This window comes from Nerophis ophidion, linkage group LG15, assembly GCF_033978795.1.
Source record: "Nerophis ophidion isolate RoL-2023_Sa linkage group LG15, RoL_Noph_v1.0, whole genome shotgun sequence".
In the NCBI taxonomy this organism is placed as follows: domain Eukaryota; kingdom Metazoa; phylum Chordata; class Actinopteri; order Syngnathiformes; family Syngnathidae; genus Nerophis; species Nerophis ophidion.
The window spans coordinates 21379945-21397225 of record NC_084625.1 but is presented as its reverse complement, the minus strand read 5'-3'; the positions used below and the strand labels follow the sequence as shown (position 1 = coordinate 21397225).

The window sequence follows — 17281 nt, the reverse complement described above, 5'->3', positions numbered from 1 at the left end:
TATTGGTTTGTTGGATTGATAAAAAAACGATTTGAAAAAAAAAAAAGAGAATCAATTCTGAATCGCACAACGTGAGAATCGCGATTCGTATTCGAATCGATTTTTTCCCACACCCCTAATATAATCATATACATATATGTACACTGTGTACATATATATGTAGAACCCCTTCATAAGAAACAGTGTTAACCACTGAGCCATTTTGTGGTTTCTGGGATTGTTGGCCATGCGTTTGAGTGTCTTTAATCACATGTGTACTGCAATCTTATACCAGCATAGCTCAGTGGTCAACTTCACTGACTCTTAATTTGCTGATCTGGGTTCCAGTCCCTCTCAATTAGTGGGAGTTCAGATGCTGGTTATGTGCTTCTATCTGTATGCTAAGTGTAGAGATCTAAAGATGTATGTAGTGTACACACTATTTTATACCTAAATAGCGTAGACATTCTAGTATATGGTACCTGAGAGCGTTGAGGAGTCCGTCCACAGTGTTGGGAGGTTGATCTTTCAGCACTTTGATGCAGCCTTTCATCTGTGGAGGAAAATACACAAACAAATAAATCAAGTAACAAAAAAAGTAGTTGTGAGTTTTGTTTGGCCGCTGTACTCACGTCGATCTTTGACGACTTGGCGAAGGCGCCAACAGGGTGAACATAGTCATAGAGAATGATGACGCCAACCATCACCCGCAGGCAGAACGACACGGTGTCCTCGCTGGCGAAGCGGCTGCGGTATTCCCTGTTGACGCACCGTGGACAATTACACCAAACGGCAGATGGCGGTTTAAAGTTCTCACGGGTCTTCGCTTACGGCGTTTCCAGCATGACTTTACAGACGCTCGCCATGGTGCTGAGGCAGTCTGTGGTGTTCTCAATAGGCAGGTTCTTGTTCTACAGCAAAGAAGGGCAGTCAGCTTTTCAGGACGCAGTCGTATCGCGGTGTCGTCCACTCACCTCGGACACAAATCTGGTGGTGCCGTCGCTTAGTGTCTTCAGCATGGGCGTGGCGTCGGCGTAGAAGAGAGATATCCTGTTGGCCAGCTCGTTGTTGACTTCGTTCTCACACTCCGCCTGACTCGTCCAGGAAAAACAACTTGGTTTAGCGTCCAATTGATGCTTTTTAATCCAGCCTGCATGTTGAAGCGATGATGTGGGCTTTTCCTCACCGGTAGATTGTTGATGCGCATGCGACTCAGCGTTCTTCTGTAGTAGCTGAAGTCGTTCTGAATGGCGGGAGTTGTCATCTGTAACAATACAAGCACAATGTTAGAGTAGTCAGTGTACACTTTGTATTGCACATTTACCATCTACTGAAAGAGTCAATACACGGCAATTGCTTGTTTCAATAAGTGAGTCATCAAATTGGGTGTGAGCACCATTCTTATTCAACATTGCCTTAATGCTTTTGGGCATGGAAGTGTATTGTTCCCTACACGTGATCAACTGGCATCCGTTTGGAGACTTTCTCAGTCACATACCTCCTCAGTGGCCTAGTGGTTAGAGCAGGGGTCACCAAACTTTTTAAAACCAAGAGCTACTTCTTGGGTACTGATTAATGCAAAGGGCTACCAGATTGATACACACTTAAATAAATTGCCAGAAATAGCCAATTTGCTCAATTTACCTTTAATAAATAAATCTATATATTTAAAAAAAAAAGGGTATTTCTGCCTGTCATTCCGTCTTACATTTTTTTCCTTTTACGGAAGGTTTTTTGTAGAGAATAAATGATGAAAAAAACACTTTTTTGAACGGTTTAAAAGAGGAGAAAACACAAAAAAAATGAAAATAAAAATTTGAAACAGTTTATTTTCAATTTCGACTCTTTAAAAGTCAAAATTCAACTGAAAAAATTTGAGAAAAACTAGCTAATTTGGATCTTTTTGAAAAAATTAAAAAAAGAATTTATGGAACATCATTAGTAATTTTTCCTGATTAAGATTACTTTTAAACATTGATTTAAATTGTCAGGAAAGAAGAGGAAGGAATTTAAAAGGTAAAAAGGTATATGTGTTTAAAAATCCTAAAATCATTTTTAAGGTTGTATTTTTTCTCTAAAATTGTCTTTCTGAAAGTTATAAGAAGCAAAGTAAAAAAAAATAAATGAATTTATTTAAACAAGTGAAGACCAAGTCTTTAAAATATTTTCTTGGATTTTCAAATTCTATTTGAGTTTTGTCTCTCTTAGAATTAAAAATGTCGAGCAAAGCGAGACCAGCTTGCTAGTAAATAAATACAAATTAAAAAATAGAGGCAGCTCTCTGGTAAGTGCTGCTATTTGAGCTATTTTTAGAACAGGCAGGCGGGCTACTCATCTGGTCCTTGCGGGCTACCTGGTGCCCGCGGCCAACGTGTTGGTGACCCCTGGGTTAGAGTGTCCGCCCTGAGATCGGTAAGTTGGGAGTTCAAACCCCGGCCGAGCCATACCAAAGACTAAAAAAATGGGACCCATTACCTCTCAGCATCAAGGGTTGGAATTGGGGGTTAAATCAGTCAAAAATTATTCCCGGGCGCGGCCACCGCTGCTGCTCACTGCTCCCCTCACCTCCCAGGGGGTGTACAAGGGGATGGGTCAAATGCAGAGGACAGATTTAACCACACCTAGTTTGTGTGTGTGTGACAATCATTGGTACTTTAACTTTAACTTTTTCCTCGACCCCACCTGGTTTTGCCAGCTACTGCAGTGTTGGGTTTATTAGTACAGATAGATTTAGCACTCCTTATTTCTTCTTACTAGGGCTTTCACAATATAAAAATATAATAGTAAAAAATAAACTACAGTATAACCTGCGATGAGGTGGCGACTTGTCCAGGGTGTACCCCGCCTTCCGCCCGATTGTAGCTGAGATAGGCGCCAGCGCCCCCCGCGACCCCGAAAGGGAATACGCGGTAGAAAATGGATGGATGGATGGATAATGGACCACGCAACGTGCAAGCAAATTCCTAAGCTTGGAATGAGTGTGTGAGTGGAAAAAAAGAGCACATCTACTAGAAGTTTTGGTTGCTACTTTTTGACACAGCTTATGCTAGAATCACTGAACTCCACAAAAAAAGTAAGGCATATGGAATCACAGAATTGGCCAATAAAATGTTACACACAGAATGTTAGGAAAATGTATATAAATGTGAGTGAAATGATGTCATTGTGAGGAGGAAAATTTAGTTTAGGGAAATTGTCTCATGTTTCATCTCTGAAACACGTCTTAAACTAAACAATGCGCAGAAACTTGAAACAGCGACTAAACTACAAAGCTGAATCTAGCAAGAACAAGATCCATCCATGTACCCACAGAACATTTTGTCTGCTTGTGTTGTTGTTAACGACATCGTGGATGTGAGATCAATGTACAAACAGGACTTTCAGTCGCTCTCTTTATTTCTTTTAAAAGAGCCTTAAGTCGTCAGGACAGCAGCAGAATTTTCCCCTTCACAACAACAGTGCTATGCATAACATCCAGTCTAACTGCACTAGCAAAATAAAGGTTTCAATAAAATACCATACACAGGCATAATATACTTAAGGCACTTATTGATACATTTCTTATGCTTTGACTTAAATTTGTGTCCAAAAAGTTTATTGCACCAATAGAAAAATGTTTGCATTTTAATATATTTTTATTTAAGACGGAAAAAGCACACATGCTATGGTGGTAAAATAAGCTTAAGAGGTAAACAACTGAAGAAAGAAAAAAAACAAAAAACAATTTTATAGTTCTATTATATTGATATTGTTGTTACTATTATTTTGCTGTTTTATTAATTGTTAGTCATTTATATCTGTTGTTCTTTTAAATTATATTCAAAGTAGTGTTTTGTTAGTACAATAAATACTCGAGTTTTCAATTTTATGAATAATCGTGTTATTATGGTAAATGGGTTATACTTGTAAAGCGCTTTTCTACCTTCAAGGTACTCAAAGAGCTTTGACACTGTTTCCACATTCACACACTGATGGAGGGAGCTGCCATGTAAGGCGCTAACCACGACCCATCAGGAGCAAGGGTGAAGTGTCTTGCTCAAGGACACAACGGACGTGACAAGGTTGGTAGAAGGTGAGGATTGAACCAGGGGCCCCACGCCGTGTTATTAATAGTGATGATTATTTTTGCCATCATTGTCCACCCTTAGTCCTCAGTCATGAACACATTATGATGGGACTGCCTGAATGTTTTTGTCGTTCAAACTGTACAGTAGATGGCATCATATCCAATAAAGTTCAATTGTATTTCCAAGCACTTGTCATGTTTTTTGCACACATGCGTCATGGCCAAATATGCAAAGTTAAAGCACCCCAAATAAATGACAGTAGTGTGTATAAATATAGAGCACATCTAATTTTCTGAACAATACAAAGTGTCACACCAGAGTTGAGCCCTCAATCATGGCTCAGCCGCGCGTGCTCATCTGCAGCTAATTATGCAAACATGTCGGCGCCTGCCTCATGCTAATCCCACTTCAATGGACTCGCAAGTCCGCCTCGACCATGTCCGCCACGAGACGGGTCCGCGCGCCTCAGACGCTCAAAGTGGGTCAAAAGCTTGTGACGGGTGGACCTGGCACGCCACCTTGCACTTCCTACCTTCCCTTCTTTATCGGACGCTAATTGGGATGTCGCAGCGAGTCCCCTCAGGGGGCGGTCGGGTGCATTTTTAGGGTTTTTTGCGAGCGAGAGGGTGAAGCAGTTCAGTAGCTGTCAAAACACATGGGCGCGCAGGTTTGAGTCCGCATGTATACTGAGTTGCAGGACACCCCCGCCCCCTACATTTATCCAAATAAAAGCGGACGTCTGCTGAAGAAAACATGGATTTAAAAAGTCTTATTAGCCATTTCCTCTGACGTGCAGCTAATCAGCACTAAGCAGGATTGCAACTCAATGCTAATCGCGTTGTTTGGATTTGATTAGCATCGGCAGGACGATTCAATCTTACTTTGAGCTCGTCAAAACGGAGAGTGAAGTGCAGGATTTCGGCAAACTGCTTGGCCAGCGCCTGCTCCCGCTCCAGGTGCTGCGTGGGGTCGGAGTACGTCTCGTTGGTCAGAGCTCCCAGCAGGCTGTGCAGCGCCGCCTCTGCGTTGCAAAGTCAAAGAAATAATCAGCTAAAAAAACAAGGAATTTGACATGGAGTGAAAAAAATCACCACCATACCATAATGATATCTAGTAATGTTGGTTGTGTACCCTGATAAAGTATCAAGTGGAGGGGGGGACAGGATGTGAGTGGGGTAGCATTCATGCCCAAACTGCCTCGAGGCTCAGCGCCAGTTGGAATTGGGGGACAAGGGCGGGGGGTCCCCTGCTCAGATGCAGATGAGACTAATTATCTCAGTGGCATTAGTGTGGAGGAGGGAACATTCAAACATAATTATGCTAATTGTATGGACAGGATGTAAATACGTAGCCGGTGTCCATCCTTGGCGTGCCGACAGTCTGATCACAAATCATAAGGCGTATGTCAACAAATATGAGAAAACACAGCTCTCCTGGAAATACCTTTAAAGCCGAAGGAGGAGGAGGTTGTATTTATAGACGCAGACGCTGCTTAACATTCAGTCTGCAGACATAATGATTATGACATAACGATAAGACATCTTTCTGTATTGTTGGCGTGTCAGACTCAGACAGAAGTCAGCAGAGACGACTGTGTGTGTGTCGCTCCTGAATCATGGCTGCTAAGAATAAAAGTTTGCAAGATTGCTTGAACATCTGAACAGAAAGCTAAAGTTAAAAGTATCACTGATTGTAGGTGTGGCAAAATTATTATTTGCATTTGACCCATCACACTCAATCACCCCCTGGGCAGTGAGGGGAGCAGTGGACAGTAGCACAGGCCGCGCCCGGGAATCATTTTTGGTGATTTAACCCCCAATTTCACCCCAGAGTGCCAAGCAGGGAGGTAAAATCATTTAATATTTGTCCAATGATTATAAACGTAGAAGGAAGTTCAAATGATGTATTCTGAGCACTCCCTATACATTGTAGTGTCCTACAAACATGCATTTCACAGACCTGCCAAACTAATTTTGTAATGTAAAAAATAGTCACATTTATTTAAAAGGCAAAGTGTTGTTTTAAAATCAACAAATGTATTTTATCTCATTAATTTATGCCTTTTCCTTTTGCTCTATTTCTCCTATTGTTAATTATTTCTGCCCAGTTAGGTCTACAATATGGGCCATTAAAAGACCTACCACATAATCATCAATAAATCAATCAATCAATGTTTATTTAAATAGCCCTAAATCACGTGTCTCAAAAGGGCTACAAATGCCACAACAACATCCTTGGTTCAAATCCCACATCAGGGCATGGAAACTTTGGCAACCCAATGGGACAATGAGAAACCTTGGAGAGGACCGCAGATGTGGGGGACCCCCCCAGGGCGACCGGTGCAATGGACGTCGAGTGGATCTTGCATAATATTGTGAGAGTCCAGTCCATAGTGGATCTAAGATAATAGTGACAGTCCAGTCCATAGTGGATCTAACATAATATTGCGGATCTAAGATAATAGTGAGAGTCCAGTCCATAGTGGATCTACCATAATATTTTGAGAGTCCAGTCCATAGTGGATCTAGCATAATATTGTGAGAATCCAGCCCATAGTGGATCTAACATAATATTGTGAGAGTCCAGTCCATAGTGGATCTAAGGTAATAGTGAGAGTCCGGTCCATAGTGGATCTAACATAATATTGTGAGAATCCAGTCCATAGTGGATCTAGCATAATATTGTGAGAATCCAGTCCATAGTGGATCGAGCATAATATTGTGAGAGTCCTGTCCATAGTGGATCTAAGATAATATTGTGAGAGTCCAGTCCATAGTGCAGGGGTCGGGAACCTTTTTGGCTGACAGAGCCATGAAAGCCAAATATTTTAAAATGTATTTCCATGAGAGCCATATAATATTTTGGTAACACTTTTGTATGAAGAACATAGTCACCATTAATTAATTGCTAATTAACTTGGAAATTAGTAATGTATTGGCTCTTAATTAGTCATTTTTAAGTGCTTATTAATGGCCTTATTATACAGTGGGGCAAAAAAAGTATTTAGTCAGCCACCGATTGTGCAAGTACACCCACTTAAAAGGATGACAGAGGTCTGTAATTTTAATCATAGGTACACTTCAACTGTGAGAGACAGAATGTGAACAAAATCCAGGAATTCACATTGTAGGAATTTTAAATAATTAATTTGTAAATTATGGTGGAAAATAAGTATTTGGTCAACCATTCAAAGCTCTCACTGATGGAAGGAGGTTTTGGCTCCAAATCTCACGATACATGGCCCCATTCATTCTTTCCTTAACACGGATCAATCGTCCTGTCCCCTTAGCAGAAAAACAGCCCCAAAGCATGATGTTTCCACCCCCATGCTTCACAGTAGGTATGGTGTTCTTGGGATGTAACTCAGTATTCTTCTTCCTCCAAACACGACGAGTTGAGTTTATACCAAAATGGATACATGGATGATACAGCAGAGGATTGGGAGAATGTCATGTGGTCAGATGAAACCAAAATAGAACTTTTTGGTATAAACTCAACTCGTCGTGTTTGGAGGAAGAAGAATACTGAGTTGCATCCCAAGAACACCATACCTACTGTGAAGCATGGGGGTGGAAACATCATGCTTTGGGGCTGTTTTTCTGCTAAGGGGACAAGACGATTGATCCGTGTTAAGGAAAGAATGAATGGGGCCATGTATCGTGAGATCTTGAGCCAAAACCTCCTTCCATCAGTGAGAGCCTTGAATGGTTGACCAAATACTTATTTTCCACCATAATTTACCAATAAATTCTTAAAAATTCCTACAATGTGAATTCCTGGATTTTTTTTTACATTCTGTCTCTCACAGTTGAAGTGTACCTATGATGAAAATTACAGACCTCTGTCATCATTTTAAGTGGGAGAACTTGCACAATCGGTGGCTGACTAAATACTTTTTGCCCCACTCTCCAAACAGTAAGTCATTAACTAAGAGTCTTCCCTCAATAACCACAGAATTATTGCTTATTAGTAACCCTGACCCTTATATGTTCCCCTAGTGTCCAAGTATTTCTTAATTAAGTCTTTGTTACTTAGAATATGTTCCCCATACTAAAGTGTTACCAATATTTTTTAACACTGAATACAACAAAATGTGTGCATTCTTAAGTAAGACTCACATTTTTAGAGTATAATAATTTTGTTATTCTTTTTAATGACATTGTTATTCTGAAACTAAGCAATAATAAATACAATTATTTTTACCATTAATGCGACTTCATGGATTAAAACGCATGAGAATGTTTTTAATTTTGAATGTTATTTTTAACACTGTGATTACCAGCGGAATTATTCATTACTTATCGTGTTAAGCAACATCAGCTAGGATTTATCTGAGAGCCAGATGCAGTCATCAAAAGAGCCACATCTGGCTCGAGAGCCGTAGGTTCCCTACCCCTGCCATAGTGGATATTGCATAATATTGTGAGAGTCCAGTCCATATTGGGGCCAGCAGGAGACCATCCCGAGCGGAGACAGGTCAGCAGCGCAGAAATGTCCCCAACCGATGCACAGACGAGCGGTCCACCTCGGGTCCCCACTTTGGACAGGCAGCGCTTCATCCGTGGCCACCGAACCTGTGCCCAACAATTTGGACACCTGTTCTTTTTTCGCTCTTCATCAACTATGTGAGCAACCACAACTCTCCTTGACTATGTAGCATGTTAGCTTTCCCTGTGTTAAGGAACAGTGGTCATTGAGAGGGGAGTATTATTGCAGCTGGGACTAATGTGTTATAACTAAAGATTTAACGATAAGACAATTTCCTGACAGTTATTGTCACAGTATAGTTGTATGTGCTCTAAAATGTGCACAGTATTTGTTAGCATTTAAGCTAGCTAGCAATTAGCACAGTAGCTGCTTCAATAGGAAATGAGCAGCATCACTGAGTTTATCATCTAAAGGCTGTAATTCACATTTTAAACGGCTGGATTTTTGTGTGTGTAAGGTGCATCTGAATAAAAAAACATTTTGTGCAAGTTGGAGGGTGTGATGTCAGGTTTTTCATGAAAACAATGGCTGCTCTTCACATATATTTTCACCAAGCACCAGAGGATGAAAGAGGAAGTGAGCAGCAGATAGGAGTTATGATATGCAAAGTCAATGACATAAGCTCCTCTCCATGATCTCATCTATGTTGGAGGCTGAGCCTATTAGCGTAGCGCTACACGTAGCTGCACCAGCCCGCAGTAATGGCCTCAGACTCATGCATATCGGATCAGGCGGGGGGCTTCCGAGACCACGGCAGGCCCCGAAGCCTTAAAGTCAAGACAGCGAAATGGAGCGGCGGCGGCAAGCTGACCTACTTTGTTACATAACAACCACCGCAAGGCTGTCGCCGCCCACAGCTTCCCATAGATTGTGGCGGTCCACAATGCAACCCCCAACTTTACCCTCAGGGTCATAAGAAGATCAAGGAGCCCCTAAGCCCCCTGACATGCTAATTAAACAATGTATAGTCCCTCTGAGGTCAGCGCACAGTGCTGAGACGTGCACGTCTGTGCAAGTTTGTTTACATTCCACTGCATGTCTGGGATCTTGGCGGCTCGTATGCACTACATGATATTTTTATCAATACACTAAATTTCCCTCTGGGACAATACATGCTCTATTTTATATGAGCCAGCTCATATTTTCAATATCACCCACCTCTCACTGCAACACAACAATAGCTTGTGTGTTTGTGCGCCATTTGCTTTTTAAAACTCAATATATACCTTCATTTTATCTTTTTTCAAAGTCTGAAAATACGCATATAGTGCAATCGGTAAATAATCACAAAGCTTGACTTTTCCACATTTTGTTATCTTAAAGCCTTATTCCGAAATGGAATAAATACATTTTTGTTCTCAAAATTCTACACACAATACCCCATAATAAAATTTCATGTACATAGGTATTTCTGGCCTTTGGAGCTCAAAAGTGAGCTCAGGTGCATCCTGTTTCAACTGATTATCCTTGAAATGGTCCTACAGCTTAATGAGAGTGCACCTGTGGTGAACTCAGTTGGTTGGACATCATTTGTAAAGGCACGATATATAAAAGGTGCCACATGGCAGAGCACACACCAAGAATGAAGTCGAAGGAACTGTCTGTAGACCTCTTGTGGCACAAATCTGGGTAAGGGTCCAGAAAAATATCTGCTACCTTGAAGGTCCTAATGAGCACAGTGGCCTCCATCATCCGTAAATGGAAGAAGTGTGGAACCATCAGGACTCTTACTAGAGCTGGCGGGACATTCAACCTGAGCAATCAAGGAAAAGGGCCCGAGTCAGGGAGGTGACCAAGAACCCGACGGTCACTCTGTCAGAGCTACAGATATCCTTTCTGGAGAGAGGAGAACCTTCCAGAAGGACAACCATCTCTGCAGTAAACCACCAATCAGGTCTGTATGGCAGAGTTGCCAGGCGGAAGCCATTCCTTAGTAAATAAAATGCACCTGAAAGACTCTCAGACAATGAGCAACAAAAAGATCGGGTCTGATGAGACAAAGATTGAAGCCTTTGGTGTGAATGCCAGGCGTCATGTTTGGAGGAAACCAGGCACTGCTCATCACCAGACCCATACCATCCCTACAGTGAAGCATGGTGTGGGGATGTTTTTCAGCGAGGAACTTGGAGACAAGTCAGGCTAGAGGGAAAGATGAATGCAGCAATGTACAGAGACATCCTGGATCAAAAACCTGCTCCAGAGTGCTGTTGAACTCAGACTGGGACAACGATCCTAAACACACAGCCAAGATATCAAAGAAATGGCTTCAGGACAATTTTGTAAATGTCCTTCAGTGACACAGCCAGAGCCTAGACTTATATCCCATTGAACATCAATGGAGTGATCTGAAAATGGCTGTGCACGGACAATCAAGTTAGGACCTTCTTAAACAAAATTGCAGAGTAACAATATAAACACTACATTATAAGCAGATGTATTTACAGGTTGCATGCAAAACAAACTGAAGATGGCATCGGAACAGACAAATGGCAACATGACAAATGTTTGCATCACTTTTAGAAATGCTAGTTTCATAACAATGTTAAATGGTAGCATGTCTTCGGTGATGTGTTTAACCACACTTTCTATGAGCGCACACTGTTTTGTTTACACTCACCTTGTTCACTGAACGCCTCAGGGAGAGAGTGGGCTGTCGGGTGGTTGTTTCAAGTGGGCGTGCAGGTTTGTTGTATAAGGGCACATTCTACAAACTGACTCCTCGGTGCAGATAGGCTCATATTGTTGCAAAGGTTTAAACTGAAATATTGCCACACCTGGCAATTTGGTTTTGTGCATTTTGACCATGTTAGCTGCAAAATGCTAACGGGCCCACCTTTACACACAAAGAGTCAAAGACCCTTAATGAAGGACGAGAGAACCCTCCTCCTACCCTCTTTTCTCTTCGCTATGGCACAAACGTGCAGCTGCTAACACCGACAAAAAGAGGGAATGCTCTTGAACAATGCACAGGGCAATTTATCGACGCTGTAAAACTTGCAAACTTAAATTTATCGGCAGTTTATTGGCTTATCGAATATCGGCCCGGGCCTACGTTTGGGGTTGCTCTATTTTCTTTTGTTGGATTGATTGATATTCTGTGATTTTAAGGCCAACACTGCATGTAAAAGTAGTACATAAGCTACAAGACAAGATTTTGCAACCGGTTTCTAAAAAAGTTCATTATTCATATACCAAATATATTTCACGGGAATCATGTTCAATTGAGAATTGATTCTGAATCATAGAGTCACCCCAAGAGTTGCGATCAAATCGTGAAGAACCCAAAGATTCCCACCTCTAATGATGTCACTGAGGATTTACCTAATCTCTGGGAGAACTCATAGAACTTCTTCAGTCTTCCTACTAGGGGGATCACCGCCGCCCAAGCCTGTTCTTGTTGCGCCTCATCATTTGGGTTCTGGATGGCCTAATAAGAATAAAACGATGAGTTTGGATGAATTGTTTGTTTCATTGTTCTCTCCTTCTACCATCACTCTGAAAAATAAGAGCCTTATTTTACCTCTCTGATCTCCTGTCCTGCTCCTTTGTAGGCCTGCAGCTCGTCCAAGATGGCCTTGGCGTCCTTCAGCACCACGTCCACCTGCTCCCAAACCTCACGCTCGGCGTCTGTGGGCTGCGCGTCTGGAGGGTGGGGGGACATCAGGACAGTGGGTCACCTTACTGTGTGACATCGCTTCATTGGCTTGGGCGGGTGCACCTAATCATGTGTTTTGTGGTTGACAAGTGTACACAAAAAGTGAGTGAATGGATGGATCTTTGTGATTTTGGGGGAAGGAGGAAACATTCTTTCAAACGTCTCTAGGAAGCGATGACCTAATGTGAGAGCTTGCCAAGTGTGAAGACTAAACAGTTGTAGGATAAGCAGTGTCCTCCAGCTACAACACTGTGTTACTTTGGAGGATGGGGGCTCTGCTCTGCACCACAACAACCGTGTGCACCTTGCAGGTTGCTAAAAGCGCCTTTAGGTAGAACAGGGCGTAAGGCTGGAGTTGCTAACACGACGCTCACATACAGTATGCACGTGAGGTCCTGACTCGCACTCACTTTCAAAATCCAGGAAGAAATTGGGCTCCTGCTCGAGATCAGTGCAGGTCAAAACCTTCAGTAGGTTCCCCATGTTGGCGCCTGTGCAAAGAGAAGGAGATCAATCGATGATTCAGAAGAGAAGAGTGCGGTGAAAGTGGCGCCCACACAGTTGCATTCAGGGAACCTCACTCTGCTCCGTTCTGCCCTGGTGCTTTCATGAACCCCCCAAAAATACAAACCCCCTGCACATTGGCTGCTGCCAAGCAGATGTCACGGCAACTCCATAAATAAACTGAGCTTGGAGAGGTTTTCTGCTTTTCTGAATTTCTACCCGGCAACAAAAAGGCATTTCACAGAATATTTTTTTTTTTTTACAAATTTACAGTTTAGTTTCACTGTCACATCGCGTAGCCTCTTTTTACACTTATATAACACTTTGAAGCTTGATGCTGAAGTCATTCTGTGCTTTAAATGTTCAGTCGGCTGACGTGATGGAGAGACTTTTGGGTGTGCAGCTGCTGGACCAGAGCCCACAAAAAGGTGTTAGTTTTAAAAGGATGAGTTTAAGTATAAAAGTACTCTGAAATGTTTAAATTAAAGAAACGGCTCTTCCAAATGTGTTCACTGGGTGTTGGAATAGCAATTATTTATATCTCCTGTTATGAGAGTTCACATGACTTCAGAGGAGGCGGAGCTATGTGCCATGTTAAGAGGTAACACTTCCAGGTTTGGACACTTGCGATGCTAATCAGTGACAGTATAAAAAATGTGGATTGATACGTTCATGCCTTGATTGTCAAAGATGATGTTAGTAATGTCACCTGAGACATTTTTACCTAAAGAAATGCTTCTGATAATCTGTACATTTCGTGTTGTACCTAAATCTAATCCATTATTATTATGACTGGGGGCACATTTTCAGGACGTACACAAATAGGCGGAAATAATATATCTCCCTTTCTAACTTTGTGTAATTAATGAAGTGAGTCCAAATTCCCAAGTTTTTTTGTAGATGATACTACATACGTACAGAATAAACCACATGGTTTCAGTTAATCAGATGAGGAAAATGAGTAAATTACATTAATAACATCCTGTAAATTGATTTTGATATTTATTTGTTTCCAATTCTGATTAAAAATGAACAGCAATGGGAGCATTTTAAAACCCCGCCTGACTCAATGCACCTATTTCATTAACATTTTTACATCAATTATTCAGAAAAAATAAATAACGACAAATAAAGATAGAACACGATTCATCTCAACATGTAAGTGTCAAAAAAACAAGTTGTACATTTTTGTACTTGGTCTATTTTCAAACAAAGAAAAGTTGTCTTTATTTTTAGGTTATCATGCCATGCCTTTACGAGTCAGTCCCATTTGGGAGGAGATGTTCCTTCACGTGGCCCCTGAGCTGAAATGAGTTTTGACACTCCTGTGTTAGAGGAATATTTTCACGCACGCAGACAAATGTCCTTTCTAGTTGTCACGATGTATCAGGTGTGGGTAGCACGAGTAGAGAAGAATGTGTGTGTACTCCGAAGCGACATGGACAAAAGCAGATGAGGAGGGCGACCATTTTAGGGAATGCTGCAAACTTGATTGTTCGTTCCTCTCTCCAGCTCTGGAATTGCTATTGTTTGTATGTACTTTTTGTATAGAATAAATTATGAATCTTCAATTTCAGTCACCGCTCATTATTTGACAGCTTTAGATATAATCTGGGTGGACTCTTCTCCCCTAAAGGAAGAGTCCCAATACAGCTCAGCAGCGAACACACACACACCTCAGTTGAGTGTGACGCAATGAGAAGTGACAGGCGTACGAAGTTTGTGTGCACCGTCCTCCATGTGACTCCTAGAAAGCAGACATGACGACTTAGGAGATCTCAGATGTAAAAGTGGAGACAAGATTTCATACCTTTTGGGGATGTGGATCAGTTGGACGGCGAGGAGGGGGAGGAGGACTACGGCTTTCTGAGATGAGTGACAGCGCAAGTGCACACTCAGCAGTCGTTTAGTGGGGCAGATTTTATTTAATAATGAGACGGATTTTGATCAACGTTAACTCTGCCTGGCAACAAGTGGCGACGTTACATTATGACACCACCTAAAATTGCTGCTGGTCACCGAAACGAAGGCGGAGACCACCTGCGAGGACCCACCTGCCCCCAAATGCCCCCCTTCATCTTTTTAGCCCGCGCTAATGTGACCTGAATGTGTGCCCGCACAGACGCTGGCACCTCGCTGGCTGTCTGCATGCAGCACCTGGAACACCCACGCAAGGAAGGGCGCAGAGAGAGAACTGTCAGAGTCCACTGCCAGGCGGCGCCACTCTAGCGCCACCTACCAGGAGCTGGCGGAGGCAACAGCGGCCTGGTGGGCGCGGTGCCACTCTCCCCTGTGCTGACAGAAAGGAGGTCAAAATAAGGACAGGGATTTGTGTGGCCCACTTCTCAAGTCCACCAGAGAATCTCAAAGAAGATAAAAAAGTATTTTGAACAAATAAGATGAACATGCTGCAGATTATAAACATGTGTTATCACTAAGCAGCTAGGGAGGGGTTTTTGATTGATTGATTGCTTGCTTGAGAAGTTTATTGACATCTTAAAGAATTTAATCCATGTAATGCTTTAAAAAGGCAAATGGATAGAACAAAAAGGCCAAAAGGCTTGTTTCCATTGTGGTCCATTAGGGGTCTAAGTACGAAGCCTGCATGACCTGGGCCGCCTTGTTGTTGTTTTGAACCCCCCACCAAGCAATCGCGTGCTCTCAGGGAGGGAGTGGGTGGGTGAGTGGGGGGTTACTTCCAATCTAACCAGCAGGAGCCCGCGCAGCTCTCTCATTGGCTGAGGCCGATCTACCCGACAGCTCGCTGTATCCATGGAGCCCAAAACAATTTTTTGGTACCATTGAAAACATTGCAGCAGCCAATGAGAAGGCGGCGTGAGCCCGGGGAGCAGAGTGAGTACAGTAGTAGTAGACTTGAAAGCACATGAATATGCTAATAGGTGAGGTAATGCGCCAAAAGCAGAACATTAGTAAACAACAGGGCAGCGTTTTATTCCACTGCTGTTTTCATTTGAATGGCACGTAACAAACTAAATAATAATTTCCCTGGCATGACAACATAGGCACCAGCGCCCCCCTCGACCCCAAAGGGAATAAGCGGTAGCAAATAGATGGATGAATGACAACATGAGGCCAAAACTCAGCCGAGGTTATTCTGATGGCAGGGCCGCGCCCATGCAGCATGCTGACCTCTGCGTGGCACCGCCTTGCACGCTGCAATCCCGCTCGTAAACACACCCCCGGGCAGGGCGCCGCTGAAATGGAGCACTGCGACAAAGCGCTCGGTCGGCGAGTGCTGACATTCCACTACTCGGCTGCAGCATGAGGATCCACGTGCTCCCGCCAACTTCACCGCGCTGGGAAAAAAAAAACAAGCGCCCCTCCCCGACCCGGTGCGTCACGTGGGCGCCGCGGTGGAGAGAATGAGTGCTCTCGCCTGGGGCGTGGAGGGAGGTGGAGGGAGGCTGCAGCCTGAATGCATGCATGTGTGTTAATGGCAACAAGAACATGCACGGCTTGTGATGGAAAAATGGGAATAACGCGGCGGAGGTGCGACAGCATGTGATGGTGTGCGTGCAGTGGGAGGGATTGTGGAGCGTCACACTGCGGCACAGGCAGCTTTAAACTTGACCTAGATTCCCCGGGTGACACGCCACATCGCATTAGCCCACTCAGCCGGACCTGGAGCCCGCTGGAGCTCGCTGACAGCGCCCCAACCCGACAGGCAGAAAATGGGGGAGCACTACCCATTGGGGGCCAGCGCCCCCTCCCCCTCCTCCCCACCCCCACAACATCTCCTGCCAATCCCAGTCAGCTGACTAAAATGGCTCAGGGGGTGAACTCCATTACCTCGTATGACTGCACCCACGTAAACATCCGCCTAATTCACCCCCCACCCACCGCCTACAAATCCCCGGCAAATCAAAACAAAACCACAAGGCGACATCAGCTGTCTCGCCTCGCCATGGCAACCGCACGGCCGCGGGAAAAGCGGGCACTTGCACCAACGTGGCACAGCGGTGGTGGGGGGGTGACGCACGTCTTATCCCCAGCTAAGCCTCCCTTTTTGGTTGACACCTGCTGAAAGTTGGAAACCATGGAAACAGGCACACACAGTCCGCTTGTAGTTTCCTAAACATGGCCTGAATGAAACGCTGACAGTGTAGTTTGGTCTTCTCATATAATGTTTCATGCCGTAAACAAGCTGCGCCTTCCTCGTCCTCGCTGTGTCCTTGCCGGTCTCTTTAAGGATGTTAGGAATCATTAAGGAGGGCGTATTGACTCAGTGTCTGGCATCCAAACATGGCAGCTCCCCGAGGCCGCTGCCTGCAAGACATCTACAGTACACACACGCAACCATACACTTCTACAGTACACACACACATTCTTACAAATCTACAGTACTCACATTCTTACATAGCTACATTATACACAGACACACAACCTTACACTTCTACAGTACACACACACACATAACCTTATACTTCTACATTACACACACATTCTTACAAATCTACAGTACACACTTTCTTATATAGCTACAGTACACACTGACCCACCACCTTACACATCCTTACACTTACACACAACTTTATACACCCTTATACTTCTACAGTACATACACTTG

The 17281-nt window shown here is 43.4% G+C and overlaps 1 protein-coding gene across 2 annotated transcripts in view; it reads right to left on the bottom strand.

The window, feature by feature from the left end:
* Positions 1-17281, bottom strand: part of fam49bb (family with sequence similarity 49 member Bb) — a 47789-nt gene that overhangs the window by 4839 nt on the left and 25669 nt on the right. The window contains exons 1-10 of one of the 2 annotated variants that reach the window (XM_061921750.1): positions 14370-14451; positions 12600-12680; positions 12055-12176; positions 11856-11961; positions 4928-5067; positions 1166-1243; positions 954-1070; positions 811-890; positions 612-738; positions 462-532 (exon numbers count right to left, since the gene is read on the bottom strand). In XM_061921750.1, coding sequence (XP_061777734.1) covers positions 462-532; positions 612-738; positions 811-890; positions 954-1070; positions 1166-1243; positions 4928-5067; positions 11856-11961; positions 12055-12176; positions 12600-12672 — 914 coding nt within the window. In that variant the 5' untranslated portion in view covers positions 12673-12680; positions 14370-14451. Of the gene's footprint in view, positions 1-461; positions 533-611; positions 739-810; positions 891-953; positions 1071-1165; positions 1244-4927; positions 5068-11855; positions 11962-12054; positions 12177-12599; positions 12681-14369; positions 14452-17281 lie in introns of those variants that run through there. The other variant, XM_061921749.1, reaches the window with a different exon arrangement.